The following is a 27242-nucleotide window of genomic DNA, read 5'->3' as shown; positions in this document are numbered from 1 at the left end:
ATTCCATGTGTGTTATTTCATAGTTTTGATGTTTTCCCTATTCTACAATGTATAAATACAGAAAACCCCTGGAATGAATAGGTGTGTCAACTTTTGATTGGTACTGTATGTAAGCCTAGATACTATTGCAACAAGGTCTTAATGTACATATTATTAAATTGATTTCAGTATATAAACAATAACCTGTCATTTTGTCATTTTTCCCCACAACGATTTAACAAGTATATTGTTTGTATTGTTTTGTGTTTTCAATAAATGTATATTAAAGTAAACTTTTCACGGTTTTAAATCAAACTTATTGTAAAACTTTGACGTTCAAGTTTTAATATTCGGGGGACTTTTATGGTCACGTGACCTTAAAGGCAGTTGCTACATCCATTTTTGGACTCTTAAATGAATGATGTGTACCTATTGATTCTTGAAGAATATAACTTATAAATGCCTCAAACTTAGTTAAACTGCTGTACCACATTTGAACCCAAAATATAACTTTGTTTTACGCCAATGTTTGTAAACAAACACTATATAGCCTCAAAGCATGGTTAAAACTATAATTTTGACATCATGGATGGTCAGTCCTTGCATCCATAGCTCAGTCTTTGAATTTGAGAGTGGTTACATTTCTCCAGCCCCATCCCTCAGCTTTATACCGAAACAGGTGGGTTGCCCTCTTATTGTTTCAACGGCAGATTACCGCTTTAATGGAGCTTGCTTCACAATGCTTCCAATTCAAAAAGAGATTGTAAATTTTTTTTCGCACTCCCTGTATTTCTATTTCTATGGACCTCTTCCTCTGTTCAGAGTTTGAACAGGAACCTGGTCTGAACTTTGAGGAAACACTCTTAACGCCACTTCGATACTGAAGTTGCATTTCCGTAGCAGGTTAGGAGACTGAACAGGGTTAGAGTTTGTGAAAATGCTATCCTAACCTGCTACGAAAATGTATTTGAAAACCATGTAGCGGGTGAAAATGTATTGGTCGCGGGTTGCAGGTTTTTGGGCTACTTCTAAATTGCACCAGGGCCGTCATGGCATTTGTCATAAAAATATATATTTCACTGTGACCTGCTGCTGCTGACTATCAGGTAGTGAGGCAGCCTGTTGCTGCTTGAGTGGTGGGGAGGGCCGGAGGGGTGTGTGTATGTTGAGCCTGAGGCTGCAGCTGAGTTACTTGAGTGAGAGGAGACAGTCATGACAACTTTTTACCAGTTGTAGGTAGGCTATTTAGATTTGTCATTATGGAGAAATATATTTCCAATGAAACATATTAACGTGCTAGAACTGATGCGCATCAAGAAATAAGGTGACAATGCATAGGGAAACGACTAGGCGCTCTAGAGCGCATTATACGAATCCTCAGTTCTTGGGTCTGGAGTGCTGTGCGGGTGGAAATTGTAAATGGAAGTTATGGAACTTCCTAGTGTGCTTCTGATATGGGGAAAAGGCCACAATAAAACTGACATTGAATGTGGTGAGTGATACATCCAGGGGTGCAAATTTCACTGGAGATGGGGCCCCATTCTGAAATTGCATTTTTGTCCCTCAGTTTTATCATTGGAATGTGATACAAAACGAGGCAAGGTGTGCTTTAGGGCCATGCGGACGCCTCCGAGCAGTCGGGTAGGCTATTTGACGTGTTTATCTGACCGGATAAAAAATATATATATATATATATTATGTCCCCCCAACTTCTAAAACCAAAGTTACGCCCCTGGATACATCTGTTGGCCATTAAGTAACCTATTAATTTCTATGGAGGCTACGGTAGCCTACCATTTGATACAATACATTTGTTGTTGTAGAGTTGTGTTATTATGCAATTATTAATGGCCATGTTTAGTTCATGAAATTGGAAGTTATCAATTGTGATCATGGTCACAGGTCTATCGCATTTGCATCAGCTGTTGTTAGAATGTATTATATTGAAGGTAACAGGTAGTCAGATTAGGCTACAGGTAAAAAATAATAAGAAAATAACCCTTGCTGTTGTTGACAAGCATAGGCCTATTCAGGTAATATCCATATTATTAATATATTATTTAAATTCAATTATTAGTGATTTAAATTACGACCCCATCCTCAGTAGCCTATTCCAGCAGGAATTCTTACCTTGAAATCGCCTCGCTATTCATGTTAAATAAATTAGTCCGTCAATTTGAATTGAGCAAACTGCTAAATCGTTCATTTTACATCGTGCCTAGGCTACTGTAGGCTATAGGCTACCTGGATCTAGCTAACCAAACTATGGCAATATTGAATTACAACCATTAACCCAGATTGTAGTAGGCCTAGCCTATGCCTATTGAAATGACAAATCAATCTTGCTAATTGGCCATTTATAATGGTTTGTAGTCCTTAACATCAGCCAAACAATAATGGCACAATTGCCAGAAAATAGCCTAACATTCTTTTGAAGGTTATCCAAGTGTTTCTTGCACAGAGAGTTCGAGATCCTTTGTCCAACTTTCATCCATCAAACTCTCCTGTTGGATTTAGCTATAGTTATGCACATGCGCATAAGGGATTTATTTCCAATGAAACTAGTTAAATCGACATCCATTGATGGAAAACGATGTGGCGAGTATAAAATAAGGGCGAATTATATTTTCTCTTGCGACATATACAAATTCCTTTATTAGTCACCTTAGTTGGCAATAATTATAATTTTTATGGAAAACCGAATTTGTCTTCTTTCGTCGTTACAAGTTACGTCGATATTCCTTCTTAATTTGCTCGATAACGTTATGGGAAAAACAATTATCTTGCTGCTGAAAAAAATGGTTCTAGATTTCAGGATTTGTGTGAGGGTTTTGAGTAGTCATTGGAATATACATTTTAGTTGGACCTGGCAACCCTGAGTGTGTTCTCTGAACTTCAGACATCCGGAAGTGAATAAGTGATCTCATCGCAAAGCCCAGTTGCTAAACTGCAAGTGTGGATTGGGGTTGGCGTTCCATAGATAAATAAATAGCCACACAAACATGACATCAACAAGGACTGAAGGAGCCAGACAAAAAGCAGATTCGTAGTTGGTATCAACTAACTAGTGATTCCGGTCTTAACCATTCTCTTTTCACCAATCATAGCTAGAGATTTTCTACTAGCAATTAGCTAAAAATGCAGGTATGTTCTGTATTATATTTTGCCCTGCCCAGGACGAGCAATCTAATTAGGTAGCTACTTGAGCTGTTAACGTTAGCAAGTTATGCTAATTTAGCTAACTGGCTAGTTAGTTGATAGCTAACGTTAATAAAGTTCAACGTAACTGTTTAACCATCGAAAAGGTGTTAACTAGTTAACAGTTATTAGAATGTGCATGACTTTGACATTTGCCCAAATTGCAGCCCGAAATAAATTGTTACTTTGTTTGTTTTGTTTAAGCTAACTACCAGTACATAGCCCGCTAGCTAAGTTAACTAAGCCTGCTAACTAGCTAGCGAACAAGCTTGCTAACGCCAACAGCGTATATTCGACTATCTATCTTGTAATAATCCTCCCTCAGCTTCAAGAGAAGCCGACAGGGGACATGAAACGGATGAGTTATGCCACCATCAACAATTTGTCATACAAAGTATTTTCCCTTTGCCTCTTGTTCATTCATTGGAGATAAGCTAAAGGTCTCATCACACAGTCAACACACATGAACCAGCTAGCCCTGTGTGAATAATAACAACACTCGTTGAGTGTTGGACGCTCAAGAATCACCATGGCTGTGGCCAACACCACCAAAACATCATGGAGATTACGTGAGTCGAGTCTCCATTTCACTCACCCTTTCAAGACCTTAATTCAGGGCCACAATTTTATTAATCATGGTGAGTTGTGCATAATTTTCTGTTCCAGAGGAGATTGTAGCCCACTCCAGTAATGTGGTGTGTCTGGCCCTGGGGAAGAACTCAGGCCGTCTGCTAGCCACTGGGGGAGAGGACTGCCGAGTCAACATCTGGGCAGTCAGCAAACCCAACTGCATCATGGTACAGACTAGTCAGACCATTAGGGAAGTTGTGTGTACAGTTTGATCTCTGCTTATTTCTGGTGAATGCTGCCTGTCACTAACACTCTTATTTCCACCTCTCTCTCCCTTTCTCTTCCCCTCTCTCCCTGTCTCTTTCTCAGAGTCTGACAGGCCATAATAACCCAGTGGAGTGTGTAAAGTTTAATAACTCTGAGGAGCAGGTGGTGGCTGGCTCACAGTCCGGATCACTGCGCGTATGGGACCTGGAGGCTGCAAAGAGTGAGACTGCATTTCTCCTATATTGTGTGTGTGTATGGAGAGGTTAGGGGTGTGGGGTGTGGGATGTGGAGATGTTTTTACTAGAGTCAACTACACCTAGGCTACCAGTTGTTCTGAGAATGCCATAACAATATTTTTGCTATTTTATCCCAGTCCTAAGAACTCTAATGGGACACAAGGCCAATATCTGCAGCTTGGACTTCCACCCGTTTGGGGAATACTTGGCATCTGGTTCCATGGACACCAACATCAAGGTGTGTATGTGTGTTGCGTTAGTGAGTGTTGTTAAGAGCTCTATGTAGAGTACCGGTCAAAAGTTTGGACACACCTGCTCATTCCATGGTTTTTCTTTCTTTTTACTATTTTCTACATTGAAGAATAATAGTGAAGACATCAAAACTATGAAATAACACACATGGAATCATGTAGTAACCAAAAAAGTGTTAAACAAATATATTTTATACAAAATATATTTGTTTATTTGAGATTCTTCAAAGTAGCCACCCTTTGCCTTGATGACAGCTTTGCACACACAGAATTAGTGCTGATTTAGATTCTACAATGTAAAAAAAATAGTGAAATAAAGAAAATTCCTTGAATGAGTAGTGTCCAAACTTTTGACTGGTACTGTATGTGTATTGTTATGTGATATCTGTGCTTAAACAGAGTTTTTCTCTTTCAGCTGTGGGATGTACGGAGAAAGGGCTGTGTGTTCAGGTACAAGGTAAGACTTGCACTCGTGTGTAATTCATACCGAACTGAAGAGCACCAAGGTTAATTATCGACCAAAGCTTTTTTGTGGTTAGAAAGCCCCACCCACTCTCTGTGAGCGGCTTGCTGGCTGGTCAGTGGCTGATTGTTTTGTTAGCCGTGGGAGTGGGTCTGCTAATCAGAACTAATACTGTGTGTCTATGTCTGGCAGCAGGACTAAGCCAGGGAATACAGTGAGACGGCGAACACTGTCTTGTCTGCCCTGGCCCGGGGGGGGGGAGGGGCTGGGGACTGACCGTCTGGATAGGAGTAGGGAGCCCATGTGTGTTTATCAATTTCATATGGCATAATGTGTGTGTTTGTGCAGGGTCACACTCAGGCAGTGAGGTGCCTGGCCTTCAGTCCAGATGGGAAATGGTTGGCCTCTGCTAGTGATGACAGCACCATCAAGGCATGAACCCACCTACACATTGTCAGAAACTTACTTTCACATGTTTCTCATCTCACATGACTGTGGTCAGTTTGTAAACCAGGGTTCTCCAACCCAGATCCTGGAGAGCTACCGTCCTGTAGGTTTTTGCTCCAACCCTAATCTAGCGCAACTGATTCTAATAATTAGCTGGTTGATAAGCTGAGTCGGGTTAGTTACAACTGGGTCTTGAGCGAAAACCTACAGGAGGGTAGTTCTCCAGGAACAGGGTTGCAGAGCCCTATTGTATACTCTCAACAGTATGTTCAGAGGATTAATGAGTTAGCCAGCTAACTTGCCTAAGTATTCTGAAATAACTTTTTGGGAAAATAAGCTTGAAATGGGCATGGCCTAATTGACTCAAGAACCAAAAAAACAAATCTAAATTTAACTTTATTAATGAACCAGAAAATCAATAGTTACTTCTGGTTGTTTATCAAAGTCAGCTGGCTAACTCATTGATCCTGTTTTGTATTTATACCCCTCTGCATATAAGTTCTCCTTCTATAGGCACAGATCTGATATCAGCTTACCTGATTCTTAAGGGCAACATCATAATATTCCTAGCTGTGCCAGTCAGGAACTCATATTGCCCTCTGACCTTTGACCTGTGTGTCCTAGCTGTGGGACCTGACTGCAGGGAAGATGATCACAGAGTTTACAGCACACACCGGCGCCATCAACATCATCCAGTTCCACCCCAACGAGTATCTGCTAGCGTCAGGCAGCTCTGACAGGTATGGTATCCACACACACACACACACACTCGGGGGGTGAAATATGGTAAATAAATTCGTATGAGGTAACTGAACATTTACTTACTATGGCTTCAACTCCATTACTAAAGCGGAATGCCTTAGTTGTATGTCTGTTTCCTACAGGACCATCAAACTGTGGGATCTGGAGAAGTTCAAGATGATTGGCTCTTCAGAGGGAGAGCTGGGACCAGTCAGGTGAGGGCTACCTTCACTATCAACAAGTGTGGTTGGCGGGACACCACGAGATTAGAAGTTCAGATACAACTAACACACTATACTGTATATAAACTATCCCTACATCCTTTTTCCTCTCCCCCCATTTGTCTCTCCAGGTGTCTGGCCTTTAACCTGGATGGCTGCTGTCTGTATAGTGGAGCTGTGGACTCTCTCCGTGTGTATGGCTGGGAACCCGACCGCTGCTTTGATGTGGTGCCAGTGGGCTGGGGCAAGGTGGCAGACCTGGCTATCTGCAACCACCAGCTGGTGTGTGAGCATGACATTGCTTTTTAAATGTTTTACACTTGAGTCATTTAGCGGACACTGAACCAGAACGACTTACAGTCAGTGCATTCATCTTAAGATGGCTAGGTGAGACAACCACATTTCAGTCATTGGTAAGTACATTTTTCCTCCGCAAAGTCAGTGCTAGTAGGAAAAGACAAGTGCGAGAGTTAGTGTTTATTTATAAAAAACAATTCGGGGGGTTACTCTTTTAATGTTACTATTACTATGTAACTACTGTTACTGCAACCGTGCGCGTGTGTGAGCCATAGGGATCTTATTAAATGACTGTTATTGATTCTTTATTTGAATCTGTGGCGTCAGCATGGCAATTTTACATTTATTAATGTCACTGTTACTGTTGCTGTTAGTTTTACCCAACCCCCTTGTGTTTTTTTGCTCTACTATTTCTCCTCCACCCCTCATCTCTCTCTCCAAGATTGGCGTGTCGTACAATCTGACTAATGTTTCGTCCTACGTGGTGGATTTGACGCGGGTGAAGAAGTCTGGCTCTGTGATCCAAGGCGTAATCCAGGACGACCAGCCGCTCACGGAGCCCTCCCCGAAAGGGTCCACGCTGCGACGCAACTACGACAGGCCCCTGACCACCTGCAGCACGCAGAGGTACTGCCCACTTCCAAACGCCGCTATTCTACTTTCTATGGAGCGAATCCTTACGCTAACGTGAGATGGGCACACTTAACTCAGATTTAGCGTTTGTGCCCTATATGCATACGGAATCTGTTTTCAACAAAATCACCTACGAGTTGATTTAAAACCGTAGCAGTTCAAACCATGTGGTCGTCTGTAGCTTAGTTGGTAGAGCATGGTGCTTGCAATGCCAGGTGGCTTCCATTCCCAGGGACCACCCATATATCAAATGTATGCACGCTGCCAAATGGCATATGTTACAGCAAATACTGCATCAAAACAGCATCCGTTAGTTTCCGTTGTATCGATAAGCAGACTAATTGGGGGTGTGCTCTTCCAGGGTAAAGCAGAGTTCTGAGTCAGACCGCCGCAGTCCCGAGGGGGAGAGGAGGAGCCCCAGTAGCGAGGACGAGAAGGAGTCCTCCGCCGAGATCCGTAACCCTGAGGACTACAAAGAGATCTTCCAGCCAAAGAGCGCCATCTGTAGGCTCATATTACATCTTACGTTTCATTGCTATCTATTCAGTGTTCACACTAACAGCAGAATGCATGTATTACTACATTAACATCTAGCAGAATCATCCTTGAATTTCATACTAAAAGTCTCCTTGTTTCCCCTTTTCTAGCTCGCACCCCCCCAAAGAGTGAGCCCTTCCCTGCCCCCTTGGAAGATGGTGAGTCCCTTCTACCAAGCCGTTAGTATGAGCAGTATTACATTTGTGTTTGTGGTAAAACTATCACATTGATCTGTTGTGTATAAGATGCGTTGCTGTCCTGAGTTTCATATTCAAGTTCTTTTTGTTGTTGTTGTATTTTAATATTTATGTATTATATAGAAGTACAGAATGGGAGATGGATAAAGAAATGAAGGGCTCAGTCGGTCGAGCTGGGGCTCGAGACCCCGTCGCCAAGGTGCATGTGTGGTCCGCTTCACCAGACTCCGGCACTCATATTCAAGTTATCTCTCTCCCTCTTTTCTCTTTTTCTCAGAGAGTTTTGTGGTGAGGGCTAACCAAGGGCTGGTGGAGCTCATGACTCCTATGACTGACAGACAGCAGGTTTGTACTCTACACCTGTACTGTATAGCTGTACTGTTGTATGTGTGACTGACTTGTGTGAATGAGGGATTGTCTCTGTCAGTGTGAGTTTCCCTATGTAAATAAGTTAGATTTGTTTCTAGTATGTGTGTGTGTGTGTGTGTGTGTCACTGCAGCCCGGCCTGTTGTTAAACCTTCCCGTGGCATCGTCCACTCCGGTCCTGAGGGTGGAGCCTACCATGGTTGCCACGGCGCCCCGTCCCATCCCAGTGGTAACCACACGACCTCCGAGCTCTAACCACCCCCCCGCACCCCACCCAGCCCCCCCACCGGTCGTTGCTATGGCGAAGGCCAAACCCCAGCCCAGCGTCATCCTCTCCACCAGGAATGAACCAATAGGGCTCAACGTGGGAGATTTCTTGCCTGTGAGTGTGTATATACATGCATCTCACACACACACACACACACACACACAAAATCATGTTTGTTTAATTTACCATGGAGAAATTTCACTCAGACACATCACAATTTGTATGGTTAAATTCTAATGTATTTATGAATAATAATAAAAAATCTCATCACATCTTTTCTTAGTTCTAATAGTACTAAATCATTTATTATTTCAATAGTCCATCCACAGTAGAGGCCCTCATTCTTCGCTCACCCAAGTCTTTCTCCTCAGATCAGTGACATCAGAGATGTCTTGGGTCTCTCTCACTCCCACACTGTAAAAGTAAACCCTGCGCTCCACCTCCATGTGCCAGTTGGCCAGGCAGAGTTGGTCCAGCTCATGCAGGTGCTGGCTGTGCTAGCGGATAATCGCTATGTTTCTGAGCTCTTACCTCCAGTACTGCTCGCGTTCCCAGAAATTCAGGCTTGCCACCTGCACAGTGCTCCTCACACTGTACTTACTGTGTGAGGAGTGTACCCAGGAAGATAGTGATGCTCCTGTCATCCATGGTATAGACTGGTCAAATTGCTGGTGCCAGAAGCAGATTTTTTTTGGGGGGAAAAATATCAGTCTTACATAGCAGATGCTGGTCACATGTGTTGTCTTTTGAATGTATTTATTTAACTAGACAAGTCAATTAGGAACACATTCTTGATTTCCACCAAAACTGAGTTTGTGCCTTACAACCAAAGATTGCTATACTCTCAATTGTATTCTTCTGGTTTAGAATCACCATGGAACTGTTTCGAATTAGCACGTTTGTTTGTGAGGTCATGAAATTGTTTGCCATCTAGAATCGTCATGTCAATGGAATTTAGTATATAAGTTCATGTTTTTATTACACTCGTATAGCCTTTAATACAAACTGAAATCTATATGCATGCAATACACATACAAGTAGCCAGAATAATTACTGAAGCAAAGTCAGGAAGTCGGCATGGGAACTGAAGCAGCTGCTTTTGGTAGCATCGAGTGGTGGGAGGCAGAATCACGGTCACAGGGATGGAGCAGCATGATGGTCACGGCCAGCGGGGAATAGTGGGTCAGGAGACGGGTCCGGAATGATCCAGGAGAGCACCTTGCCGCCCTCACAGCTATCCCATAGCTTAGCCACTTGACTTTGTAGGTGGAAAGACCGCTAGCTAGCTACTCGTTCACTGCCAACAAGTAGCACCCACTTGGATGATGGCTTGGATGATCCCGGCGCCAGTAGCTCAGTGGAATAGTACAGTTCTCCTATTATTAGCCTCTGACATCTCCGCTGTCTTTAACTTCAGACTTCTTCTCTACCACAAGCCCCATAAGATAAACTGGGTATAGAATGAAATGGAACACAAATAGTAATTTAATGCATATCTGTTACTAATCATGTAAAATCAGCTCAACATTAAACCTACCATAGTGGTACAGTTTTAAATTCACTCAGAAATGCTCCAATCACCTAGTTGCATTGTGTACGCATACAAAAACCAAGATGGTCAGCTTTTTAAAATATTTTTAAACACATGCGCATTGAAATGGAATTGACCCCTAAATGTATGTAGGTTTAGGGTGTGATCGAACAGGTGTGTGTGTGTGTATTTACCAGGTTATATGCGTTTGGGTATCTCTGTCCTAGCCTGCTCGTAACAACCGGCTCAGTGTGCTGGGTGATGACGAGGCTCTGGCCCAGATCCGAAAGGGCCATGATACCATGTGTGTGATGCTCACCAGCCGACACAAGAACCTGGACACCATCAGAGCCGTGTGGGGCAGCGGGGACGTCAAGGTATGGCACTTACCAGACCACGCTGACGCAACGTCAACACAATGTTCATGCGACGTTAACATCACTTGAAATAAATAATGACTTGACTTTCAATGTTAAACTCAGACAACGTCCTTGACAGACGGAGGTTTTTGATTGATTAGCTGTTTGTGGCATGAAGTATGGAGAAACGTTACTGGCTGCCTCTTTTTGTGGTTGCTGCTCTGTCTTCAGACTTCCTTGGACTCGGCCGTCTCGATGAAGGATCTCTCTATCGTCGTGGACATCCTCAACATCGTTAACCTCAAACCGTGAGTGGATGTTCTGTAGCTACTAATGTGTCTGTTCCGTGAGGCGATCCGTTGTCATTGGCTGCTTGTGGTCAGCCATATGGAGTAGGATAAAGCTGTCCTGGATGCGGATCTAGGGTCAGTTTTGTATTGTGTCCCTATTGGATAACCTGATCCTAGAAGTGTGCCTCTGGGCAACTCCAACCGGCAGCATCCAATAACAAGAATGGCATTTCCTGTCTGTCAGGGAGTTTGAATCGGTCTAGCTTTATTCGCTCGGTACAAGAAACATGAACGTTTCCATGCAGTGCTGAGGCAGCTCTGTATTGCCCTGGAGAAATCTAAAACACAAACGGCTACAGATCTTTATTTAGCTAAGGAGGCCACACACATACTCTCACGTGACCTGTCCCCCCAGGTCGCTATGGAAACTGGACCTGTGTACCTCTATCCTGCCCCAGATTGAAGAGCTGCTGCAAAGCAAGTATGAGAGGTGAGACAGCAGAGACGAAAGTGATAACAAATCCGTGTGTATAAATGTGTATTAACCCATCGTCTCTCCCCGTGTGGCCAGTTATGTGCAGACGGGTTGCACCTCTCTGAAGCTGATCCTGAAGCGTTTCTGGCCTCTCATCTCAGACACGCTGACAGCGCCCCCCTCTGTTGGAGTGGATATAACACGGGAGGAACGGTGAGTTTCAGCTCCATTTTAAATCCTAAACGGGCTTGAACTTTTAACCATCTATCTGAAGTGTGCGTTAATGCAACGGTCACCAATCCTGGTCCTGGAGAGTTACACTATGCAGCCCATCACTAAAGAACCATTGTTCTAGCTCCGTATTCATCCAATATTGCTTGCAGAAAGACTCCGATACATTTGGATAGAGTTCAGACTCTGCCACAGTGAGGCAGGCCATTTCCATTGCATACTGTGAGTTGTTTTTTTGTGTTTGAGCCCAGCCACCAGAAGTGCAAGGCATGCTACAAGCAGCTGAAGAACCTCAGCAACGTGGTGAAGAACAAGGCCGACCAGGTGGGACGCCACGGCAGCGCCTTCAAAGAGCTGCAGCTGCTCATGTCCCCACTGGACTACTGACAGTCGACTATGCAACTAGAGACCCGAAATGGCTGAGCACTGCTGTGAGGACTCGAAGTCTGACTGACGGCTGCATTCTCTCATCCACCTGAGTGGTAAATCAGGGGACAATCACAGATTCACACTGCGTGTGGATGGACTGAAGCAATGGAGTCAGAGACAGGGTGGGATATGAGTCCTGTGCCCATTGCATCCAGAAGGAGTCAGTAGGTGTGTTTTCATGGCGTAGCTCTATTTAAACACTGGGCACTTATGTCCTCTGTAACCTTGACGTGCACACACACTTTAATTCCACACACACAAACACCTAGGGCCGGGTTTCATTCCGATTGTGGGTTATAGGCATTGCGGCTTTTAAAGGTAATGTTCACGAGGAGATCCTATTCACAGTAAAAGCTGCACAGTTTGGCTCAATCAAATCGCCTTGATGCCTATAACCTACGATCGGATTGAAACCCGGCCTAATTTACTGTGTGATATCTATTTAAATATTCTCTCAATCTTTTTCTACATTCTGTACCTAAGATGTCAACCCTAGATGCACTCTTTGAAAGTAGTTAACACTAAAAGAACATGTTTTTCAAATAAAGAATTGTTTAAAAAGGAAGGAGTCTAGTTTTAGGCATGTTTCTGGAATTGATCAGCAACAAGACTTACGGAATTGAAAGGAACAACACTTGTTAAGATGTGTGTAATTCCACTCCAACAGAGAGCAGCACTGTTCTATCTGGTTGGGAAGGTGCTACAGATGTCCAAAATTATAAGGACAAGGTAGACTATGGAGTGGTGGATGGACTAGTGTGAAGTGTATAGGGCAATGTTTAAGGTAGTTGCTACTTTGAGCACGTGGGCAGCGCCATCTACCTTTCTTTTCTGGAAGAGGCAAGATCAGGTGGGACCATTCTAGCCAAATGCATGTGAACACAATTTCCAGTCAAAATGGGCTGTATCATAAACAAATAGCTTTTTAGGTGTTAGCATTAAGAGAAATTGTAGGAATAGGCAAGTTTTTCTTTTATTGCCAGGATGCTTATCACCTGTAACAATGTCAGTATGAAACAACTATTTGATCAAATAAGCCATTACATCTTTTTGTTAACCAAATTGGACTCCATACAAAAGAAACCGCTATCTGCCCAGCTTTAAACTTCCAATAGAATGCACAAGGTGCAATTTCAAAATTGGGTAGTGTGTCATCAGTTCCTCTTTTCATGTTAGACATTTATCCAGAGCAATTAAACCTTGCTCAAGGGCACCGACAGATTTTTCACCTAGTCAGCTCGGGAACTCGAACCAGCGACCTTTCAGTTACTGGCCCAATGCTCTTAACAGCTGGGTTACCTGACATTTGTGAATAGCTCTAAAGTAATTTTATCACATGAATACACAGACATTGCAAGACAATACACTTTAAAACCAACATTTTCTTTGCACCCCATGACTATGTAGAAATGCAGGAAAGAAGCTTTAAACCTGCAAAATTCTCAAAGCCAACAAGAGGGAGTTTGGGAACTCCTGCTCTATGCAGCGCTATGGCTGCAACCATCCTGAACCAGTTGGTCAAAGAGCATTGTCTCCGAGTAGGTGTAATACAACCTACCGTTTAGTAAACGGTGATGAAAGATATGCAGCTTTCTAGTGGTTATATATTTCAACAAACATCTGTTAGAGTCCTGTGCTCTATAGAGACAGCATAAGAAGACTGTAGAGGTTTCATTTGGTAGAGTGTTTATTAAAAAGGGTGTACAAAAACAAGACTGTAGAAACCTACGGCAGCTACAACAAAGACAAAAGCAAGCAGAGATACCCATCAACAACCAACATGATGCAGCGTGTCCTCAATGTTCCTTGGACATCCTGGTAGTGAAGGTAACATTGAAGAAACACGGCCGATTAGCCGATATGTGCTGATCAAATGTACTAAGCATTCCTATTTACACATTTTGGATGCATTTTGAAAAACAGTTCACAAGCTTAATCACTCCCGCAGGGGCAGCAATTTCTGTAGCTACATATGTGTCTGTTCCGTGAGGCGATCCGTTGTCATTGGCTGCTTGTGGTCAGCCATAGGGAGTAGGATAAAGCTGTCCTGGATGCGGATCTAGGGTCAGTTTTGTGTCCCTATTGGATAACCTGATCCTAGAAGTGTGCCTCTGGGCAACTCTAACCGGCAGCATCCAATAACAGGAATGGCATTTCCTGTCTGTCAGGGAGTTTGAATCGGTCTAGCTTTATTCGCTCGGGACAAGAAACACGACAACATGAACGTTTCCATGCAGTGCTGAGGCAGCTCTGTATTGCCCTGGAGAAATCTAAAACACAAACGGCTACACAGGAAGTTAACCGCTCTCACGTCTCTATTGCTTGCGTCTTATTGGGCAAAAGAAGCCCAGCTCCATATCTGTGGAGTACCCTGATTGGATGAGGGGTAGAAAGTGTAGAAGGAGACCAGGATGGAACCCTCGTAAAAAAACAACAACAAAAAAAACAAAGGAGACTTAAGGGATTAAAAACATCTCAAACACACATATATACTGTATATGCATTTGATCATAATCTGTAACTGGAGCATTGTTAGAAAACACATCAAGAAGGTAACAGCCTTGTTTAAAGTGCATTTTTACCCAGAAATACTGTTGATTAGAAGGGCTATACTGTTAGTGGATGATGGGACTGGTTAGCACTAGGGGTGTGGGTGTGGCATTATTGTGAGGGGTGGGGGGAGGAAGTCCATTGGCCAATGGGAGAATAGATCACAGGCTCAGTTGAAGGGTCAAAGGGGAAGGAGTGAAAGGTGGGGTGGAGTTGTTCTGGGCTGTGAGGAGTAAAGGGTTTCTTTATGAGAGTTGTTTTTAAGACACGGGCCTGTGTTACTCTCAGGTGCTCCTCCCATTTGGCCCCTAGTCAGGTGTGGAAGTCTGGTGTGTTGTGTTCCTTCAGGGGTATAGACGAGGGCACGTAGTTAAGATATGGGGGGGGGGCTGTACAACAGTCCTGGCTAAAATGAACACCTTTCAGCTATCAGTGGTAATGAAGAAAAGGAGAACTGGAGGCCATTTTAGAGCACTGGGACTGAGTCTCGCCATGCAGCATGAGGCGGCCTTCCATGAGGGTCAAAGTTCATATCCCCCTCTTCTGTTCAAATAGCTCAAATTAAAATGTCACCGTTCGATCGGATAATTTGCCTAGTCCAGTTGCTCTCACCCATTGGCTGAGTGAGATCAGCAGAAGGAGACAGGGCGGATTGTGGATAGGTTGATCCCAAAGCAGAGAGTTTCTATTGGTGGGTCAAGGTGCTGGTTAACACCCTCCTGTTCAGATGGCCCAATGGCTGACTGGATCAGGGTCCGGTTTTATTCTGAATCGATTGGAGCCTTCAGACAGACAGTTTCAATCGTCCTGTAGGGGGAGAGTAATAGGTTTAGGAAACTGAATAGTGGGGAGTGGTGTCCCTGTGTTAATAACGGCTCACTACAACCCAGCCAGAGCAGCACAGATGGAGGAAAGGAAGAGGTGATGTATCCACACACACACACCAAATCCATATAGACAAGACACATAAACACCCTCACATCATACAATATACAGATCACATAGATAAGAAGTGCATTCAGACAGTCAGACAGACCGTCAGTCACAGACAAAATCACCAACAGCCAGAAGTCAGACAGTCACAGACATGTACGGACACCTTCACCCACACACACATGGATCTGCAGATAGAGAAACAAAGCTTTCAGTCTCTCACATAGACAGAGGGACAAGAGACAAGACCCACACAAACAGTTTCCTGGGGTTAGAGGCGTGGTGTGTTAGATAGGTAGGCATTGACCAGGTGACATGGGTGGGCACTGGGCACCATGCCATGCTGAGCATTTACTTTCCATGCCAAGCGACCAATCAGCATAAACCCCCACCTACCTGCCCACCGTCCCCCACCAATGGGCTGGCTCTGCCTAACAGCCTGTCTGCAAACCAACCAATCAGACCAGAGGATGCAGGAACACAGGCGGTGAACGGATTCACACTGACATTCACACCTAACTGAGTTCACTTTGATTTTGTGTATATTTTGTATCATCCAAGAATGGTGGCATAAGGTGGTGTGTGTGTGTGTATGGGTGTGTGTGTGTACAGTTAGGTTTTTGTATTATTGATGGGTCCCAGGGTTCTTGGTGACAGAGGACATTTCAAGAGAGGCACGTGTACCTGTAGAGAGCTGGGACTAGGGTGTGTGTATACAACATTACCTGTTGAAGAGCTGGGACTAAGAGTGTGTTGTTATACACATTTACCTGTGAGAGAGCTGGGGACTGAGACCTCCGTCGTTGTGTGGCGTTTTGGAGGAGGCAGAGAGGGTGGAGCCGGCACTGCTGGCCGGAGAGATGGGGAGGGGCACGGGAGTCACCGGGAGAGTCCAGTGCAGAGAAAGGGCCAAGTTCAATTATAGAAATATCAATACCAAAGTTCAAGTTTCCTCATTCCGCTAAGGTTCCTGTCTAACTGGATTACGATTGTTTCTTCTCTGCTTCGGTTTCGCTCTCATCAGACTGAAACTTAAGTCGATCTTTAGATCGATTGTCTTGGGGCCAAGTCATAACCTCCCATTTCATGTAAGAAAGCATGACTATGACGCTTTTAAGGGAAAGAGGATAAGTTACACGTGAGCTTGACCAGTTCCAGTCCTCCTTGCTTTTGTTGGGTTAGGCTTACCCCGGGATAATTTGATGTTAGAAGACTGATAGCTCAGTCTGCTGACATTATAATGAAAATAAAATTATGCTGACACCTGACATTCCATGTTCTGACCACTAGATGGTGTCAGAAACGAATCTGAGATGGTGGGTGTCATGGTTGCTGAAATGAAATGGAAAGGACGCCTGCTGCAAGATTGCCACGTTCCACTTTATTACGGTGTATAACACTTCTCGAACCAGAACGGGAATGCATCTATTATGCATTTGAGTGCAGGCTCTGTCTGGCATTAACTCGGGAGTTTCATCTGACGAAAGCGTGTGTTTGAATGGTCATCTGTTGAAGTTATCTCCTTAATTAACATGCATAACTATTCATAATAAGGTGGTCATCAGGAATGCGTCCATAATCAGAGCCATTTTTCATCACCGTTTCCTGAATGTGTAAAATCCTCGTGCACCATTTGTGGTCAGAACCTGGTAATATGAAGATGTAAGAAGGGACCCATAAACCTTAAAAACCACAACACACTTTCTCTGAACCGGGGGGGGGGGGGGTGGTATCACCAAATTCCTTGAGAATACATTACATAGGATGAATAAACAATACACGAGCCACAGCTCAACACTACACTACTTGTCAAACAGAGGATTGATACTGTATACTCATTGTTGGATTGGGCGTGGGTGGCTTTTGGCCATTTCTTTGGATTCCTCATACTCATTGTTAGAAAAAAAAGTTTGTTCTAAATCGGATGTTAGGTACTATAACCATTCCAGTGTTTTAATTGCTATATTGTATTTACTTCTCCACCATGGCCTTTTTTTGCCTTCACCTCCCTTCTCACCTCACTTGCTCACATTGTATATAGACTTATTTTTCTACTGTATCATTGACTGTATGTTTGTTTTACTCCATGTGTAACTCTGTGTTGTTGTGTGTGTCGAACTGCTTTGCTTTATCTTGGCCAGGTCGCAATTGTAAATGAGAACTTGTTCTCAACTTGCCTACCTGGTTAAACAAAGGTGAAATAAAAATAAATAAAACTATATTTATTGAATCCTATATGAATGTATATGGCCAATTTGGGTGCAATCAATTACCTTCATTTTTCAAATTATATTTCAACAAAATAATGTTGCAGAAATGCTACTCTTATCGGTTTCTAACAGAAACAAATTGAGAACAATCTGAGACAGTGGGTGTCCTGACTTGCTAAAATAAAATCAAACGACCCAGAGGCTTTTTGGAGATAACCTTTTCAAACATCCTGAGCCTACTAGATCTTCTTTGCTAGACAGTGGGTTTCCCGACCTGGATCATTAAGGGCAGAGGGACAGAATGAAACCTGATGCCCCAGATTTGGCTCAGCGATCTGGGGAAGGTTTGACGTAAGGCCTGGGCTGACCAAGCACACGTGTGTGACATTTCATGTGTGAGTGCGTCCCTCACTCTCTCCAGGGTGCGTGTGTGTGTAGGTTACCTCCACGCTGTCGTGGGTAGGCGAGGAGGAGGTGGAGGAGTTCTCCCACTGTCTCCTGGTGGCGTTGCCCAGCTCGATGGTCCGTACCCGCTGGGCAAACTTCAGAGAGCACACCGACTCACTCATGTTGCTGACCAGGGGAGACACCTAGAGAAAATACCTTCTGATATTAGCCTGAAGTCTAGCATTGACAGCTTCAAGCATTGATCGTTTTATCATAGGCTAATATACAATTTAATTTGAAACCCCTTACTCTCTCTACCTCCCCAATCCCTCCCTCTCTCACCTGCACCATCATCAGGGTCTTGCTGTCCCCGCTCAGTGAGTCAGACAGCAGGTAGGTGAGCCGGGAGTTCCTGAAGGGCACGTGGGAGTGTCGGCTCCGTAGCGCATTGATAACGTCACCCAGGGCCGACAGGGACTTGTTGATGCACTGGGCCTCTCGCAGGCGGCTGCCCTCTGCCCCGGACTTAGCAATCCGCTCTGAGCCAGCCAGGTCAACCAGGTTCAGCTTACCTAGTAGAGGGTGTACAGAGATAAAATCCTGAATTAGTCTGTGTGTCTGTCTGTCTGTGAGTACCTTGTGTGGGATGTCCGGTACAGGAATTGTGTGTGTACCTTGCGTGCGGTGCCCGGTGGAGGAGTTGACGCCTGCTACGGTGATGATGAGGAGGGCGTGAGAGCGGGAGCTGTGTTCGTTCAGATTGGTGCAGGCTGTGGCCCTGTTCATGTGACCCAGCTCAAACACCTACACAGAGGGCACAGGCCAGGGGTTAGAGGTCAAGGGTCATAGGAAGTGAATAACTGCTCCGTCATCTGCACAGGCACATGGCAGAACACACACAGGACCAGATTTAAATCATTAACACACAAACTAATCTGTAGACTAGAGACAAATCCAGGCTTTGGCACATTCCACTCGTTCAGGGAACACAAGAGCTCTGACAGACATTTCAAGATGAGAACTCAGTCTCAGGCCTGAAGAACCGTGGGAGCCATCTTATTAACTGACGCATGATTGTAAACAAAGCCCAATATCAGCTTTCTCTAAACCTCTATTTAATTGGAAAATAGTACTGAAGGAAAAGTACTGCTTTGGGGTTTAGGTAAGGAATACCATTTGGCACTTTGTGACTGGTAAGTAACACCATATAAACAAAATGTCATTCACTGATTGCAGATCAGAGCACAAAGCTTCCTCACAAACCCAACGTCCTGTGGCAGGCATAGTATAAGTGGCAGTAGTAGAATGATGGCCTCACCCTGTTGATGTCCTCAGGGCTCTGGACAGTGAACTCCGTGAGGCCCGGCACATAGAGCTGACCACTACCGTCTGGGTTCATCTTGATGTCCAGCTTCTCACCCTGGTTGTCCCCCAAAAGGTTCCTACAGGAAACAGCAACACACTGTCACAAAGATGGTTCCCACTCAAATAAAAAGACCGTCTTAAAATGATACCCATACGGCACTACTTTGGGCGTATGGTGTCATTTCCTATGATATCCCCCAACAACATTCGGCAGATAGAGAGATAGATGGATAACTAGATAGTTTTTGTTAATTTGAGCTATATATCTATCAAGATAATCTGTAGTCAACTCTCCAACTAAGTGGGGCCAAAACGGCTTTTCCCATGTGTTGTGCCATTCCACCCCTCCAATTCTCTTCTCGTGGTGAGTCCTGCTGTCACGCTTTGGCAGAAAGGACACACAGATGTTCAGAGATTACATAACAGAGAGACGGTGAGATAGACGGAGGAAGGGGACAGAGGGAGAAAAAGAGGGAGGAAGGGAATAGAGGGAGGGTGGAGAGGAGCTCGTGTTGAAACAAATGAACCAAGGACGTTAAATATAATCCACTTTTATATAACTGCTGGCCCCATGCACTCAAATTGCTTACACACATGGACACAGGAACTGTGTCAAAGACAGCTTAGGTATAAATCACAATGAAATAACGCTTCAGCCGTGATCTCAAAAAAGCCTTCTCATAAAGGTACGTATTGTAACTACGTGACCCCTTGCTTCCCCTCTGTCATTGTGTAACCTCTGAGGCAAGGCCGCACCTGCACTCAAATCCAAACCTGCCCACCCTGTCTGACCTTACACTGATGCGTGTGTGTGTGTCCTCACCGTAGGGTCTCGTTGTAGATCTCCACCATGCTAACAGTGATCTTGAAGTCCCAGTCGGGCGCTTTCTCAGTCACCTCAGAGAACAGCAGTCTGAGAGCCCTCTGGTTAATGCCCGGGTCCTTGGCCACACCCTAAAGACATTTGCTATTAACAATCACTACAACACATCTCTTGATTTCTATTTAACCTTAATTTATCTCCTGTGGTAAGTAAGTGTGTGTGTGTGTGTGTATTAGCAGCGAATACCTCCATGGTGTAGGTCTTTCCTGAGCCCGTCTGTCCGTAGGCGAAGATGCACACGTTAAAGCCATCAATACAGGACGTCACCAGGGACTGGACCTCCTGGAACACCTGGTTAGCCAATCAGAGAGGGACAGTTAGGATAACAGGTGTTGTGATTGGTGACAGTAAACCATTAGAATATATAGAGACAGCAACATCCTTTTGGTAAACCTCGATAATTTAAAAAAAGGGGCTTCCTCTCATGTCATTTCCTTCATCTGTGCTGATGAGAAACATCATGTTGCTTTTACCTGTGGTTGCGTTTTCAGATCAGTAAAGATGAAGGCAAGGAAGCAACTTCAGACTATTGAGATGTACTCCAAGTCATGATGCTCTACTGACCTCTTCCTGTGTGGCCTGAGGGTGGAACACCTTGTCCAGTTCAAAGGTCATCAGTTTGACCTTGTTGGAAAGATAGAGAAGGGCATCGTCGTCTGGGTCAAAGCTGACCATGTTTTCGGCAGAATCATGCTCCCCCCGGCACACCGGCCGCACCCGACAGAACACCCTGATGTTACCTGGGAAGTGAAGGCAGAGGAGAGACACATAACAATACTGTTTTGGGACAACAAATGCAAAGATCCACTGCTTTTGAACAGAATTGATCTGTTATGTACACAGATGCACCTGTGGAATCAAATCAAGCTTTGTCACATGCACCGAATACAGCCTTACTGTGAAATGCTTACTTACAAGCCCTTAACTCTTCTTGATCTGCACTGTTGGTTAAGAAAACATTTACCAAATAAACTAAAGTAAAAAAAAAAAAAAAAAGTAACACTAAAATAACAATAACGTGGCTATATACTGGGGTACCGGTACCGAGTCAATGTGCTGGGGTACAGGTTAGTCGAGGTAATTTGTACATGTAGGTAGGGGTAAAGTGCCTATGCATAGATAATAAACAACGAGTAGCACCAGTGTAAAAACAAATGGGTGGGGGTGTCAATGTAAATAGTCCGGGTGGCCATTTGATTAATTGTTCAGCAATCTTATGGCTTGGGGGTAGAAGCTGTTAACTTCTTATGGCTGCAGTGGCAGTATTGAGTAGCTTGGATGAAAGGTGCACAGAGGTGCCCATAGTAAACTGCCTGCTCCTCAGTCCCAGTTGCTAATATATGCATAGTATTATTCGTATTGGATAGAAAACACTCTGAAGTTTCTAAAACTGTTTTAATTATGTCTGTGAGTATAACAGAACTCATATGGCAGGCAAAAACCTGAGAAGTTCCACTTCCTGTTTGGATATTTTCTGGGGGTGCCAGATTTTCATCCAAGCTCTCATTGAAAATACAGAGATATGGATGGGTTTTCACTTCCTACGGCTTCCACTAGATGTCAACAGTCAATAGAACTTTGTCTGATGACTCTAATGTGAAGGGGGGCCGAAGGAGACAGGAATGAGTAATCACTGCCACGAGCTGACCATGCTTTCACATGCGCGTTCACATGAGGAGGACCTCCGTTCCACCGCTCATCTGAAGTCAATCTAATTCTCCGGTTGGAACGTTATTCAAGATGTATGTTAACAACATTCTAAAGATTGATTCAGTACATCGTTTGACATGTTTCTACTGACTGTTACAGAACCTTTGGACATTTCGTCACGTTATAGTGGACGCGCTTTGTGACTTTAAAATTGTTTACCAAACACGCTAACCAAAGTAGCTAATTGGACATAAATAACGAACATTATCGAACAAATCAAGCATTTATTGTGGACCTGGGATTCCTAGGACTGCATTCTGATGAAGTTCATCAAAGGTAAGGAAACATTTATCATGTATTTTCTGGTTTCTGTTGACCCCAACATGGCGGCTAATTTGGCTATTGTTCTGAGCTCCGTCTCAGATTATTGCATGATTTGCTTTTTCCGTAAAGTTTTTTTGTAAATCTGACACAGCGGTTGCATTAAGGAGAGGTATATCTATAATTCCATGTGTATAACTTGTATTATCATCTACATTTATGATGAGTATTTCTGTTGAAACGATGTGGCTATGCAAAATCACTTGATGTTTTTGGAACTAGTGAATGTAAAGCGCCAATGTAAACTCAGATTTTTTGTTATAAATAAGAACTTTATCAAACAAAACATGCATGTATTGTGTAACATGAAGTCCTATGAGTGTCATCTGATGAAGATAATCAAAGTTAGTGGTTAATTTTATCTCTATTTCTGCTTTTTGTGAAAGCTATCTTTCACTGGAAAAATGGCTGTGCTTATTGTGGTTTGGTGGTGACCTAACATAATCGTTTGTAGTGCTTTCGCTGAAAAGCATATTTGAAATCGGACACTTTGGTGGGATTAACAACAAGATTACCTTTAAAATGATATAAGACACATGTATGTTTGAGGAATTTTAATTATGAGATTTCTGTTGTTTGAATTTGGCGCCCTGCACTTTCTCTGGCTGCTGTCATATCGATCCCGGTAGCGGGATGCAGCCACAAGAAGTTAAACCTTTTGGTGCTAGCGCTCCGGTAGCGCTTGTCGTGCGGTAGCAGAGAGAACAGTCTATGACTTGGGTTATAGGAGTCTAACAATTTTTTGGGCTTTCCTCTGACACCGCCTAGTATATAGGTCCTGGTTGGCAAGAAGCTTGGCCACAGTGATGTATTCGGCCTACCCACTACCTTCTGTAGCGCCTTATGGTCAGATGCCAAGCAGTTGTCATGCCAGGCGGTGATGCAATCGGTCAGGATGCTCTCGATGGTGCAGCTGTAGAACCTTTTGAGGATCTGAGTACCCATGCCACATCTTTTTAGTCTCCTGAGGGGGAATAGGTTTTGTCGTGCTCTCTTCACGACTGTCTTGGTGTGCTTGGACCATGTTAGTTTGTTGGTGATGTGGATGCCAAGGAACTTGAAGCTCTCAACCGCTCCACTACAGCCCCGTCGATGAGAATGGGGGCGTGCTCGGTGCTCATTTTCCTATAGTCCACAATCATCTCCTTTGTCTTGATCACGTTGAGGGAGAGGTTGTTGTCATTGCACCACAGATGCAGAAGTGTTGTTACCTACGCTTACCACCTGGGGGTGGCCCGTCAGGAAGTCCAGGATCCAGTTGCAGAGGGAGGCATTTAGTCACAGGGTCCTTAGCATAGTGATGAGCTTTGAGGGCACTATGGTGTTGAACGCTGAGCTGTAGTCAATGAAGAGCATTCTCACATAGGTGTACCTTTTGTCCATGTGTCTAAGGGCCGTGTGGAGTGCAATAGAGATCGCATCCTCTGTGGATCTGTTGGGGCGGTATGCGCACATTGGTGTTGGTCTAGGGTTTCTGGGATAATGGTGTTGATGTGAGCCATAACCAGCCTTTCAAAGCACTTCATGGCTACAGATGTGAGTGCTACGGGTCGGTAGTCATTTAGGCAGGTTACCTTCGTGTTCTTGGGCACAGGGACTATGGTGGTCTGCTTGAAACATGTAGGTATTACACTCGGTCAAGAAGAGGTTGAAAATGTCAGTGAACACACTTGCCAGTTGGTCACCGCATGCTCGGTGTACCTGTCCTAGTAATCCGTCTGGCCCAGCAGCTTTGTGAATGTTGACCTGTTTAAAGGTCTTGCTAACATCGGCTACGGAGAGCGTGATCACACAGTCATCCGGAACAGCTGGTGCTCTCATGTATGCTTCAGTGTTGCTTGCCTCGAAGTGAGCATAAAAGGCATTTTGCTCGTCTGGTAGGCTCGAGTCACTGGGCAGCTCGTGGCTGGGTTTCCCTTTGTAGTCGGTAGTATTCAAGCCCTGCCATATCTGACGAGCCTCACAGCCTGTGTAGTAGGATTCAATCTTCATCCTGTATTGACGCTTTGCCTGTTTGATGGTTCGTCTGAGGGGGTAGCGGGATTTCTTATAAGCGTCCGGATTGGTGTCCCGCTCCTTGAAAGCGGCAGCTCTAGCCTTTAGCTCGATGTGGATGTTGCCTGTAATCCATGGCTTCTGGTTGGGATATGTACGTACGGTCACTGTGGGGAGGGTCGATGCACTTATTGATAAAGCCGATGACTGAGGTGGTACACACCTCGATGCCATTGGATGAATCGCGGAACACATTCCAGTCTGTGCTAGCAAAACTAGCGAATCTACTGGATGTACACACTATACACTAGCTAGTATGAACAGCTGATATCACACACACACACACACACAGCTCTCAGAATGCACGATCAAGGGGTCGTACCTTTGATGCGCACCAACTCGTTGTGGCATTTCTTCCTCAGGTTCATCTCTCTCTTGTACTTCCTCAGCAGCTCTTGGTTGGCACTGCTCACCTCGCCTATCACCTGGCAGATCTCCTGCTTGGCCTCGGTGATGGCCTTCTCCAGCATGAAGGGGAAGTCCTGAACCTGTCTCTTCAGACAGTTGTAGTCACAGGTGAGAGTACGCAGGGCTGGCTGCAGGGTCAAAAGGTTCATACGCACACCTGGGGACAGGTAGGGACACACACACATTTGTTACATCAGTAAATAACGACAAAAAACAGAGCACACAAACATTCCTGGGTAATATTCATTAGGAAGGACAGCAAAATTGAATAAAACCTGAAGTGAATTTCTTTTCGCAGTGTGCCCTAATGAATACTGCCCGGACCTACGATACGCGCAAATGCATACGCATTTGTGCATACGCGCAAATGCAAAAATACATTAACATAAAAGTCCTAAACTTTCGGCTTACCTGCCAGGTTCTCATGCACGGCCTTCATCTCGCTTTCGGCCCTGATGAAGGCCTCCTCTATCACCCTGTTCTTCTCCTCCTCCAGGTTCTGCATTTCAGCCTCTAACTGGCCCTGGGCCCGCTCCATCTCCCCCTCGTACACCAGGATCTACACGGGACAGAGAGAGAGAGGTTAGAGAGGGTTGGCCATGGGGTTTGGAGTATATCTCGGGACAGTACCAGCACACCATACTGGTCTAGGTGGGGACTGGAGCGTGCTTGGTGGTCTACCTGGAGCTAAGGGCTGAGAGCTAAAATGTAGCATAAAAGCTAACACAGCACTGGAACTCAGATCTAATAGCTACCAGGGCATTTGAACTAAAGGCTTCAAACGCCCCTTAACATCTTTGTTGAGATCTGAAGCCTATAACTAACTCATGGAGCTAATTAAAAGTTAGCTCCCAGCAAAACGATCGGGTTTGCTTCTTCTCAGCTACAGGATACATGAATGTGTTCACAATGGGTTGTGAACCATCATTACAGCTAAAAGCTAATCCAAAACCACACACTGCACCCCCAACACAAGACTGGAGGACCCTCAAAGAGATTTAGGGTACAGTTTATGCATGTCACTACAGCACACGGGTTTTTGGTAGGGGTTGAAACCACACAAGTGGGCAAAGTTTGGGGAGCAGGGTACCTGAGACACAGGAAGTGATGTAGTGAGAAAACAGGAAGCACTATGGAGGGACCTAATGTGCCTATCAAGGGGGGCCAACCTTAGACAACCTGCAAATGACCTCGCCATTGCCCCTTCCGACGGCCTTGGAGAGCAGGCCGCAGATACGGCCACGGTCCGCACGCAGCTGGAACCAAACGTAAGCGGAGAGAGAGGTGTTAACACGGCCCGTGCCACTACAGGGGAGGGGATGGGACGAAGGTTGAACCATTCACCTCTACTGGGAGGGAAGGTTTATTTGTGAAGGACCGTACCGCCACAATCTACTACAAGGGGGGTGAGTTGGATTGTACCAATGCTGGTACCAGGGGGAGGAACGAGGAGAACTTCAGAAATAACAAAGACCAACTGGTTAAGGAGCCAATGGGATTAGGAAGGGGCACAGAGGGTTATGCGTGTGTGAGAGTAGTATGTGTGTGTTGTTAGATGGTTGCGTGTGTGCGCGTCTGTGTACATGTGCATCTCCTTATGTGTGTACCTGAGCTCGGAGCTGGGTGCTGGTCCTCTGGGAATCGTGCAACTGTGTCTCCAGCTCTCGGAGCAGCTGTCTCTGCAGTGATAGCTGCTCCTGCAGGGCGGCGCTCTTGGCCTGGGCCTCGGCTACGGCCTGCTGAGACTCTGACGACTCCACCTCCACTGTCTCAGTCACATACTGGACGGATAGAGAATAGAGAGAGCGAGATAGATAGGGTAGGAGAAGAGAGAGAAAGGTGGGGAGCAGGAGAGAGAGATTGATATCGTAAGATCATCAGGGAACACAATTCAGCAACAAATGCTCTCGTAACATCCCAGTCATTCATATAACTCAAAAACATTGGATAGGTGGTAAGCTACCAACATATAACGTACCCATCCTATCATCTCAGATCTATGAGGGACCATTAACTTCTTGGAACTATAGGGGGTGCTGTTCCGCATTAGCATATTTGTGTCTCCAAATTAAACTGCCTCGTGCTAAATTCTTGATCGTACAATATGCATATTATTGTTATTATTGGATAGAAAACACCTTCTAGTTTCTATAGAAGTTGGAATTTTGTCTCTGAGTGGGTTACAGAACAATTTCTACAGCACTTTTCATGACAGGGTTCAGATTTCAGAAATTTTTACCTTCGATCTGGGGTCTGTTTTATAAGGCCACAGTGAATGCTATGAAGAACCGACACTTCCTACGTCTTCCTCTGGTGTCTGTACGTCATCACGTTTTCAATGAAGTCGATGGGACGTTCACAGCATTATAAATGAAAAAATGTACAGAGACCCCTCTTTCTCAACGTGCGCCTCAAGCGTGAAGGCCATCGGAC

The 27242-nt window shown here is 44.6% G+C and overlaps 2 protein-coding genes across 10 annotated transcripts in view; one reads left to right on the top strand and one right to left on the bottom strand.

Moving 5' to 3' along the window:
* kifc3 (kinesin family member C3) overlaps positions 1 to 27242 on the bottom strand; it is a 262215-nt gene that overhangs the window by 178926 nt on the left and 56047 nt on the right. The window contains exons 8-17 of one of the 6 annotated variants that reach the window (XM_024147536.2): positions 26417 to 26590; positions 25221 to 25368; positions 24724 to 24966; positions 20880 to 21055; positions 20502 to 20606; positions 20256 to 20386; positions 19386 to 19509; positions 18742 to 18871; positions 18410 to 18639; positions 17850 to 18270 (exon numbers count right to left, since the gene is read on the bottom strand). The exons of the other annotated variants lie outside the window; for them this stretch is intronic. Coding sequence (XP_024003304.2) covers positions 18070 to 18270; positions 18410 to 18639; positions 18742 to 18871; positions 19386 to 19509; positions 20256 to 20386; positions 20502 to 20606; positions 20880 to 21055; positions 24724 to 24966; positions 25221 to 25368; positions 26417 to 26590 — 1662 coding nt within the window. The 3' untranslated portion in view covers positions 17850 to 18069. Of the gene's footprint in view, positions 1 to 17849; positions 18271 to 18409; positions 18640 to 18741; positions 18872 to 19385; positions 19510 to 20255; positions 20387 to 20501; positions 20607 to 20879; positions 21056 to 24723; positions 24967 to 25220; positions 25369 to 26416; positions 26591 to 27242 lie in introns of those variants that run through there. 6 annotated transcript variants of the gene reach the window in all.
* On the top strand, positions 1854 to 12552 carry LOC111974298 (katanin p80 WD40 repeat-containing subunit B1). Of its 4 annotated transcripts, none has more exons than XM_024002001.2 (20): positions 1854 to 3123; positions 3612 to 3746; positions 3844 to 3974; positions 4117 to 4234; positions 4388 to 4488; positions 4917 to 4958; positions 5313 to 5396; positions 6036 to 6151; positions 6296 to 6367; positions 6505 to 6655; positions 7113 to 7297; positions 7665 to 7807; positions 7951 to 7998; positions 8315 to 8382; positions 8538 to 8786; positions 10431 to 10580; positions 10794 to 10870; positions 11268 to 11342; positions 11424 to 11540; positions 11810 to 12552. In XM_024002001.2, the coding sequence occupies exons 2-20, from the start codon at positions 3707 to 3709 to the stop codon at positions 11943 to 11945; spliced, it is 2103 nt and encodes a 700-aa protein (XP_023857769.1). In that variant the 5' UTR covers positions 1854 to 3123; positions 3612 to 3706; the 3' UTR covers positions 11946 to 12552. The 4 variants fall into 4 exon arrangements, with proteins under 4 accessions (XP_023857769.1, XP_023857768.1, XP_023857767.1 ...); XM_024002000.2 differs by having other exon boundaries at positions 3607 to 3746; XM_024001999.2 differs by having other exon boundaries at positions 3503 to 3746.

The sequence above is a fragment of the Salvelinus sp. IW2-2015 genome, linkage group LG15 (genome assembly GCF_002910315.2).
Source record: "Salvelinus sp. IW2-2015 linkage group LG15, ASM291031v2, whole genome shotgun sequence".
NCBI lineage: Eukaryota > Metazoa > Chordata > Actinopteri > Salmoniformes > Salmonidae > Salvelinus > Salvelinus sp. IW2-2015.
The sequence above is the reverse complement of the archived record's forward strand: the minus strand, read 5'-3'. Positions and strand labels throughout refer to the sequence as shown.